The sequence below is a fragment of the Syngnathus acus genome, chromosome 1 (assembly GCF_901709675.1).
Source record: "Syngnathus acus chromosome 1, fSynAcu1.2, whole genome shotgun sequence".
NCBI lineage: Eukaryota > Metazoa > Chordata > Actinopteri > Syngnathiformes > Syngnathidae > Syngnathus > Syngnathus acus.
Window position 1 is genome coordinate 9,026,510 of NC_051087.1, and position 10,396 is coordinate 9,036,905.

The window sequence follows — 10,396 nt, forward strand, 5'->3', positions numbered from 1 at the left end:
TGCTGAAGACCATAAGGTGTTATGACACATTTCTATTTTTAATCATTACTTCCAGGAGAAGTTAAAGTGATGAGATTGTCAACAGCAGGCTTGCACACTGCTTGACAATAAGCATGCTAATTCACTGACTCATTGTGAGTGTGTTTGTGTGCTTGTACTTTTCTGGTGATAACAATGAAATATGATTCCAATAAACCATAACCCCTGTGTGCATTGTTCAAGTGTGTTTACCAGTGGCATGTGGATGACGTGTGCACGCGTGTGTGTACTTGTATTTGAGAGCTTCCACAAGAGTCCTTTTCATAGAGCTGATAAAGCTGCACCGATAAAGTCTCTGTTAGCACTTTGGCCAATAGGCTTGGCAAACACACTTCACATACACGTTTTATGAGGTCACATATGTACAAATGGAACTTTAATTGCAGCCATACACGTGCTTGTCAGGTTTTGTATGTGTCAGATCATCCTGGGATTTCCAGGTTGACCAATGTTTTATAGTTTTGCTATTATTTGATTGTTTTTATTCACTATTTTATGAGAGCAATGGGTGAACAAAAAAGTAAAAAAAAATTAAACTGTGGACGGAAACCGGAAAGCACAATTGAGAATTATTAAAGGTTTCCTTGAAATATGCAGACAGAGTGTCCAGTGGTAATCATTGAAGGTTTTCCTGTATCTTAAGTGAACTTTACACTCTGTATGACTCTTAGATTAAAGTTTAACAAATTGATTAAAGGCATCTTCTAGTCTAGTGGATGATCTGCAAGACATACTAGTTTTTGCTTTTAGCAGAATGTGTTTTGGTATCTACTTACTCTCATTCAAACCCATCAATAATGCACCATTATGAGGTTTTGCATATACAGTATTAATAAAAATATATATTTTCAATGTTGGTGTTTTCAATGGTGTCTTTGTAGGCTCAGAGAAGAAACAGTGCAGAAGATTTGATGAATTTTACTCAAAGGAAATCACAGAAAAGAAAAATTATGACAGACCTGAACTGATGAACCCGAAGCAAGCAGCATAGAAAATGTGGATTAAATTTACAAAACTGAAAAAAGGTCTCTATAGGAAAATGTTCTCTGTGCATGCAAAATAGAATACATAAACCATTTTTATTTTGATGAGCACTTGTCTGGTTATCAAAACATGCACCACAAATCCTCCAAGACATGACAACGGAGCCAAGGTGGATTAAAACAGAACAGCAGATTTGACTTAGTCGTCAATCTTTGTAAGAGGCACAAAAAAGATAACAGTAGCAGTTTTTAAGCATCTTATCGGCAATGGCCTTCTCTGAGGATGAGAATAAATAATGTGCAAAAAGAAAATAAGAACAATAAGAATAATCTTTTGATTTATTTATTTTAAATTTAACAATTGAATGTTTAGAAATGAATATTTCCGTTGTTAGAAGACGAAGTTGTGGAAGTTTTCACCAATAATGGTCAGCTATAACCTTTCTAGTTCTACTTTATCAGCATGATGTCACATTGTTCTAAGACTATCTCTCACTTGTTAATTCATTCAGAATAAATAGAGTCTAAAATGTATGGGGTTCTATGACCCAGGTGAACATTCTGTTTTGCTCCCCATGTTCAGTTTTAAGAATCACAGCAGTGAGGATTCTTGCAGAAAAGCCTGTAGGCTACCACCATCTGCCGCTGTGATTCCTGCGTTTGCAACATTCATATCCATCTCACTGCTTCCTCCAACGATTTTTGGGTTTCTCCTCACACTCGGGGCCATCGCAGCTGCCGGAAGGTAGGGTGCCAGGTGCCGGGGCAGGTTTTGCCGGAGCGGGCGTCTCCTTGCCGACGCTCATGAGCAGAGCTGGGAGCTCGTAGGAAATGGCCTTCTCTAAACGGTCCAGCATGCAACCTCCCGTCCAGCTGCAGTGGTAGCACAGCTGCTGGAAGTTGGACACCGGATTCACGCCAAAGAAATCCTGATAGGCCTCCTTGCTGGGTAGGTCAAACTTGCTGACGTTAGTCTTGGCCAGAATGGACTTGAAGATGTAGTACTTGTCCGGGTCAGTGACAATGTCGTGAAACACCTCATGGGGATCGTTAAACCAGCCTAGCTTTTCGTGGTAGGTCTGGAGGTAGCGGTCAACAAGGAGGGCGTGAATGCGCACTCGGATGCCATGCTGCCGGATGAATGCAATCTTATTTTCAATCTGGTTCTCTATCACCTGTAAGAAGAGCGACAAAGGAAGAGGGAGTCCATTTTCACATAAGCTGGGAAATGACTCTTAACAATGACGCTTTCTATTGTATGATTTTTTTTTTTCAATTGTTTTTTACTCTATAGTCCAGTTTTTGGTGCATGGAGAGCCACACAAAATGTTAGGATTGAACTAACTTGACTTCTACCCTTCGCATGTATGATTTCCACATGACTCAAAAAAGGTGACAAGTGAAAACATATGTTTCTGTATAATCTATTTACCAATTAGTTTATCGATTGATCATTAAGAAACTGCTTGATTGTATGGGAATGTTCATTGACTATGTATTGCCTGAAAAAATTGAGACTTTAATTCAACATGTCATTATTATTATGATTATGATGATTATGATGATGATGATTATTATGATTATTATTATGATTATATTTGAGGTCGTACTTTGCAATGATGTGAAATATTACTGTGAGTGGTATATAACATTACTTTACATTAATATTACTTATATTTGTAAAGGCAAAATATTTGATAGCTCTTGTGTGAGTATTGTGCAAGTTGTGGTTGGTATATGATCAATTAATCAATTCATTGTTTTGTTTTGCAATACTATTTTTAATGGGAGCGCTTTCTTTTAGTGTTCTGAACTCCTGTTTCCATGGCAGTCTTATTGACGAGTTGCCATTAGGGTTGTGCCATAATGAAGGTATGCATGGATGTACTATATGCTTATTTTCTCGACTATTATTGTGTTCAGGGTCACGAGAAAGGTGGAATCAATCCCAGATTACTTCTTAGAAGGGTGAAAGAAGCCCTGAAATGATCAATCCTGGTTTGAGGTTTAAGTAACAACAGACTGTCGGTGACTGCCACAACGTGTCTTCTAAAGTGCAGTGCCTACTATTGTTGGACTTTCTCGCAGGTTTCCTAATAAAACTGTGTAAAAAAAAAAAGACCTACCTGGTTCAAGTCTTCCAACAGAGAGGTCTCCTCTTTCATAAAGAGCTCTCGGCTGGTATCTACTGCGTAATCCTGAGTCCAGAAAGAGCTCACGTACACCCGAGGAGGTTCTGTGGCATTGATGAGGGGTGCCATGCTCCAAAACAGGGCTCCGTAGACCCTCATCAGATCCTGGGTGGTGAGACTGTCAGCCTTGTTGAGGATGATGCGGATTTGGGACTCCCGGCCCTTCATCTGCCTGAAGAGCATTTCTAGCTCCCCTCCCACATCAAGTTTGGTGGGGTCAAAAACCAGGAAGATGAGGTCAGCTCGGTCAATAAACCACTGGCACACCTCGTTGTAAGGGTACCCTGATGGGGGTCAGGACAAACAACTTAGTCTCAGTTCTCAGTTGCATTTCACAACAAGTAGTTGCAAAACAACCATCAGTCCAAACCAGTTGAGAATCACAAAAATGTTTTACCTCTCTCCTGCTGCTTGCGGTTCTCAATGATGCCAGGAGTATCAACGATTGTGACCCTCTCCAGCAGCTTGTGAGGCATCTCAAAGCCCACCAGCCTTTCCAGGAAGCCCTGGCCAAACTTCTCCAAGGGCGAGAAGGAGCGTGAGCTGTCGGCTGCCATAACGATGCCCTCTACGGTTCGATACTTGTCGCCGTGCATTATTACGGTATACTCAGAGGTCGTGGGTTCAGCACCTGGTCGAAAGGTGAGTAGAACATTGACAGTATCACTGAGCTTTAAATATACCAACTGTAGTGTTCCAAGTAATAAATCGCATAATTGTCTAAATCATAGTAGAACATAAAAAAAAAAGGTATTTTTGCTTGGTATTGTAACAAAAACAGCAACGAGACGGACGAGCAAGGGGAAGGAAAATATCCAATAAAAATACAAATTGTGTTCTAAATATTTATTCTTCCTGTTTTCCAAAAATATTTAAATATGGCAATTATGCTATGCGACTGACAATATGTATTTAATGTAATGCTGTGGGAAGCAAACAATGAGGACCAAAAATATGGATGTTAAGACTAGTTGAAGTAGTTCTTACCTCCTCATTGTTGCACGTTTAAATTGGAATGAGTTGCATATATTTTTAAAGTTCATTATGTATTGTGAATAAACTCTGCATCTATGACTCGTCATTCATTCTGGAAAACACATTGAAGCAAAATCATTTACCTGTGTAGAGTTCTTGTGGGGTGTCTTTAAGACCCAGCAGGTAGTTGATCATGGAGGACTTGCCCACACTCCAGGGTCCAAGGAACAAAACCATAGGCTTAGAAGTAATTTCCCCATCTACAATGTGGATGAAAGGAGAACAAAACCAGATACTAACCCAAAATTTGTTTCTAAAAATAAAAATCACGACGCTCCGGAGTTTTCAGGACTTCTCTGACCTGATTTCTTGTGCCATCTTGTGGCCATAATCTTAGGTCGTTTAAAATTAAGATGTGGATCTAGAGATCTTGGCTCTGATCATTACTAGAACCTCTTTGAAATACGCAGCAATTATATCCAATACAATACAACTTTATTTATATTTGTCAACATGGTCAGTGTGATTTAACCTGTGACTTCATGCTGCCTGAGTTCATTGTACTTGAAGGCTTGCTCCATTGGTTTGATGGCTGTGTGGTGGATGTTCAGTAGCTTCTTCATTGCAGCTGGAGAAAAACATCATTGAGATTGAGAACATGACAGGTCAAAGGTGGAAAGGAGACCTTTCGGGTCATGTGCTGCAGTGGATACTTGGTGTTTGTTACTTCTCTTTACTGAATTTTAGATTGACTGTTTGATTCGGTTCTTACCTGACATCTGGGCTGAAGGTTCAGCAGAAGCCAGTCGTAGCGTGTCCTCAATATGGGCGCGGTCCCTCACTGCTGGACCTTCATTTACCTTCCCTGATTGGCAAAGTGGACGATCAGTCGGAATGGTCGACGCTACTAAACCTCCACGTGTCACTGCATAACTGATATTATGAAGACTTGTTCATTTATGTGGGTATTCATGTTTTGGATGCTTTCAACCTTTTTTTTTCCTAAACAAAATCCCCATGTCTAATGTTTCCAAGTGTGTGGACCACCTGTGCTCAACAGCACAGGATTGACGATTATATCACAGTGTAACACGTCTATCAGTCTGTTCGCTTCCTTTGCTATTTTGGTCTGTTTATTTCTGTACCAGAGGTTGTCGCTAATTCCTCTTTAGCCACACACAGTGTCATATTCTGTGGGATTGAAGTGCCTGGGAAAGAAAGACTGGAAGCTGAGAATGATCTTTTAAATGTCATGACCCTTCATATTGAAAGGTTCATTGCACGAATGGCAGTTACAAAATCCCCTAAAAATCAGAATTGTAAAGTAGGATTTGGACTGTGCTGAATATTGTGCTTGAATATAAATAAATAAAAATTAGGCATCTAATTTTGTGTGTGTAATTGTACAACTTATTGTGTGTGGCTGGAGCTACACTAAACATTGATTACCTGTGGCCTGTGAAGACTCCTTGACCTCATGGGTCTCTTCAGATATTTCAAGATCTTCCACTGTTGCTTCCTCAACAGACTCTGGTGTGACTTCTTCAACCACTTTAGGAATGACGTCTGACTCTGCTTCAGGCTTTGAAATTGTTTCTGGCTCAGAAACAAGTGTAACTTCTGGTGCATCTACTCCAATTTCATAATTGGTCGTGTCTAGTTTTTCTTCCTCAGGGTCAGCCAATACTTCTGGTTTAGATTCATACACTGCTTTGGGTTCTGATAATACTTCCAGTTCAGCTTCAAATTGTGATTCAGGCTCTGGTATTATTTCTGCTTCAGCTTCATCATGTTCTGCTTCAGGTGCTAATATCAATTCTGGTTCAACTTCATGTTCTGATTCAGGATTTAATATCTCCTCTGGTGCAGGCTGGGGTTCTGTTTCGGGCTCTGATATCACTTCTGGCTCAGCTTCAGGTTCTGATTTCACTTTAGGTTCAACTTCATATTCTGATTCAGGTTTTAATATCTCCTCTGGTTCCGCTTCGTGTTCTGTTTCAGGCTCTGATATCACTTCTGGTTCAGCTTCATATTCTGCTTCAGGTACTGATATCACTTCTGGGTCAGCACCATGTTCTTCTTCGGGTTCCGACAAGACTTCTAGTTCACTGTCATAATCTGTTTGAGGTTCAGATGTAACATCGGTTTCGCTGTCATAATGTGCTTCAAGTTCAGATGTCACTTTTGGCTCTGCAGGTTCAGCATTCATTTCAAGAATGTCTTCTGGCTCTGATTCAGCACCATCAAAGGCTTCTTCTTCCACGACATTCTTTAGCACAATTTCCTCCTCAACTACTTCTCCCTCTTGTGTCTCCTCATCTCTTTCTTGAAACAGTTCCTCCACTTCAGAATCCTCCCCGTGAGGGATAACTTCATCATCTTGTGGCAAGTCATTCTCTGCATCTTCACTTTTGTCTTCTTCCATAATGTCTCCTGCAGAAGCTACATCTACACCAACAGCTTCATTCTCATTCCTTTCCTCCACAATGGATGTCTCGTGTTCATCAGATGCCAGCTCCTCTTGGTTCTCCTCCACGGCTACGTTTTGGAGAACAGCTTCCTCTTGTTCTTCTGCATTGCTAATTTCCTCATCGGTGGAAGCCTCAGTTTGCGCCATCCCAGCTGGTTCTTCTTCACGCTCTGAGGCTGAATCTTCTTCGGACGCAGCTGGTGTTGGAGTACAAGGTTGACACATTGGCCTCTCTGGAGCCGGGGTGTCGTTGGACAAAGTCTGGCTGGGATGCTCCTCTGCCGTGCCACATCCGCAGGAGAAGAGATTTGTCTCAGGCTCCTGGAGCCGTAGAGACACCAATGGCTCTTCATCGGGGATGGATGACCCTAAATGGCAAACCACAGAAATAAAGAAGAATGGAGACCATGTTAGCTTGAGGAAAGATGAGTTATACTAACATATACACATACACCGCACCCACAATATTAGGTACTCTTGCACAATCTAATAAGGTCCAATATGGGATGGATTAAAACATCCAACATTAAAGTTTTGGTTAACATCGCTCTCCACATTCACAGTGCATAAACACGAAAAGATTACAACCTCAATTTAATTTTAACTGCCGACTCGTGTGAACAGACGGTTGAGCACATTCTGATGGCAGCTAATATAGTATATGTATAGACAGTACAGTTCACATTACACGGTGGGGTCAGTGAAAAAAGACGACAAGCGTAAGCAGCTGACGCTGCTTTTATGCACGTTTGTCAGTCTGGAAGTTTCTCTCTCTTGAGATATGATCAATTTGGCTTGGTGAAGATCCAAAGCCACTTTCAAGTGATGTAAGTATGCAATCCAGTGTAGAGTATGAACTGCTTTTATTGTCTTTACGGTTGCTTACTTTTTTTCCCAGATGGGGTTTTCCACAACAGAAACAAACATCTCACTGTAGCATACTCACACTGGTGAGATGATGAGAGGCAGCACGTAGAACGAAGCGCAAGAAGAACCAAAAACAGCTGCTGGAATGAGATCCAGTACAATGAGATCCAGCTTGCTGTTATACAAGATGACAAGTTGCCTCTTTGGAAGCAAAGTTTTTGACTCTGCCCCCAGTCGTTATGGTAATGGGAGCCAGACTCGCCATTGGCCACTTGGATGAGATTTGGGTCCGACCTCCCGAATGGACTGATTTCAACAAGACAAGAAAAGGGGTGTGCTATAGTTTTTGATCTTTGGTGTTTTTTGGCAAAAGCACGTAACTGAAATTATGGAGAAAAATGCATTGAAAATGTGTTTCCTTTAAGATTATTACATCACACAACAGTAAATTGACAAGATAATTTTGTTCGGATTGTAGTGAAACCGATCTTAGGTTTGTTTGCAGGAATTTGCTTGAACGTTAAACTAATTGTGATCTATTTTGATGTTGTTTTGTGCAAATTGCCTCAGATGACTCATTTGTCTTGCTTTGTTCATGGTGAAGCCCTAATAGTCTTAAAACCTTCATTCAAAAAACACAATGTACCTTAATGTACGATTGCGTACATGGGTTTGGTTCATGTGATTGGGTTCATCTGTACAATGATGCAAGCAGTATCCTCACTCTTGCAATACTCCCCCATTCTCTCCCTCTATTTCAAGGTACTGAATCACATATTAAGCTATTTATTGCAGCTGATGTGCTTTGCTAGCTTATCACTTGCTGTCAAGATTGTCATCATTCAAGTTAATGCGTCAAATGTCACAGGTTCATTATGCCATCATAGTGCCAGCAAGTGAGTTTCTCTTAAAGGGCTGTTTTGTCATCTCCTGCTCCACGGTGATGGTACCTGGAAGTCCGGGTAGATTGTGCAGTGTGGTGAGATGTGCTGAATGTCACCTTTCGGATGCAGAAATAGGCCCACAATGAGTCATAGGAGGGATATTTGTGCTTCTATTTTATTTTTAGGGGGTGCAATACGTCTTTCCGCTTGGCAACTGCTTCACTGGTTGTGCAAGACTCCTTCTTGCAAAAACCTCCAGCAATATATGCATCAGTAGGTGTGGTGTCTTAATATGGGCGTGGATGAGTCACGTTTTAATAAACCGAAATTCATGCATGGGGCTTACAAAACGGTTGCCACTCCCATTGAATGAAATATTTGGAAATATATTTGGCGGTTTCCAAGTGAAGAATAATTTAGTGGATAGATTAGACTGAAACATTACATCTTGCTGATTTCCATTTTATTCCAATTCATGTTCTCATAGTTGAGAAGCAAAATTCACCTGGTTTTTTTTTTATAAATCTCAGGGAGCGGCCATTTTGCCACTTGCTGTCGACTGAAGATGACATCACAGTTGCCAGGTCTCAGGCACAACCAATCACAGATCAGCTTTGAAAAGCTGTTGAGCCGTGATTGGTTGAGACCTGAGACCTGAAAACTGTGATGTCATTTTTAGTCGACAGCAAGTGGCAAAATGGCCACCCCAGAGATGGATAAAAACAGGTGGATTTGGAAACATTAATCAGAACACTGTGTTTCAACTGGTTGGGCTGCGCAGAACATATTATTGCAAAGATAATTTGGGGTTGACTTTTCTTTTAATGATACACTTTTGTATATTCTTGCTTGGGACTTGATTAGCATATTACTGCAAGCAAATCTATGCAGTCTCAATGTATTGGTGTCTTGTACATAATTTAGCGGTTCTCTTTTAGGCACTGCGATACTGGAACTTCAAAATATTGAAATAACATTGGATTGATAAATACGCTCCAATTAATGTATCAGTGTGTGTGTATTCTTTAATAACAACAGCTATGGATTGTGGAAAGCCACAAAGAGATCAGTGAGCCAAGTATCTGGTGACGATTCAGCTTGACAAATGCCTGACATGTGACTACATCTGTTTGCAGGCTACCAAATGAACGTATTCAAGGACACACTAAGGGTATCCTGATGACGTTTAAAACATCAACTAATAATACACAAACCTCTTAATAGCTAGTTCAGATTCATCATAGTACTTAGAATTAAAGTCATTATTGCATTGTGAGATCTGTAAAGTATAAATGAAAAACAAAAGAAAACTGATTCACTGGCAAAATAACTTATTTCATTTTAATTGGTGTTTTTAGTGAGTGTGTGTTGGTGGGTGTATGCAGTGAACACAAGTCAATCTGACAGCGCTGTCTCTCCAGGGCAATGAGAATGAGCAGCAGGCAGAACATTTTCCATCAGCTGGTGTCCCACTTCAGACTGACATTTCCAGTTTACACCCTCAAAGCCCCAAACTGCACCTCATCACGTCTACAAACGTTTTCTGCAGGATTGGTATTTTTCATTACCTGAATTCCTAGTTATACATTTTTTTATATTATATTTTGACCAGGGGAGAAAATAATTCAAAAGGTCCAGTTTGCCAGGTCACTTTCTGCTCCCTGAGCAATAATTTTGTGTCCATGTTAAAAGCACACAACTATGTTGTAGTCATTCCACTACAGTGTAGAAGCACTCCCTCACCAAATCCTCATGAAGGCTGCACTTCACAAACACAAAAGCACCACTGCACTGACATGTTGCAGTACAAATGCCAAAGCCACTCAGCCATACCTGCAGTAGACAGAACCAGCAGAGCCACAACGCAGCACACATGGACCAGAGACTTCATTTTGGCTGCCAGGGGCCTTCCCCTTCTCTTCCCAGGATATTTATACCCCTCAAGCAGAGTTCGGGGGCATGTGCCCAGTGGAGGTAGGGCACAGC

General features: G+C 40.8%; 1 protein-coding gene across 5 annotated transcripts; it reads right to left on the reverse strand.

Moving 5' to 3' along the window:
* Nucleotides 1–941: 941 nt before the first annotated feature.
* On the reverse strand, nt 942–10,365 carry LOC119126626 (EH domain-containing protein 2-like). Of its 5 annotated transcripts, XM_037257915.1 has the most exons (10): nt 10,244–10,365; nt 6,204–7,027; nt 6,017–6,089; nt 5,639–5,953; nt 4,962–5,054; nt 4,722–4,817; nt 4,333–4,449; nt 3,612–3,845; nt 3,149–3,498; nt 942–2,197 (listed from the first exon to the last, which is right to left on the reverse strand). In XM_037257915.1, the coding sequence occupies exons 1-10, from the start codon at nt 10,299–10,301 to the stop codon at nt 1,703–1,705; spliced, it is 2,655 nt and encodes an 884-aa protein (XP_037113810.1). In that variant the 5' UTR covers nt 10,302–10,365; the 3' UTR covers nt 942–1,702. The 5 variants fall into 5 exon arrangements, with proteins under 5 accessions (XP_037113810.1, XP_037113795.1, XP_037113801.1 ...); XM_037257900.1 differs by having other exon boundaries at nt 5,639–6,089; XM_037257906.1 differs by lacking the exon at nt 6,017–6,089 and having other exon boundaries at nt 5,639–5,941; nt 6,101–7,027.
* Between the last annotated feature and the right edge of the window lie 31 nt (nt 10,366–10,396).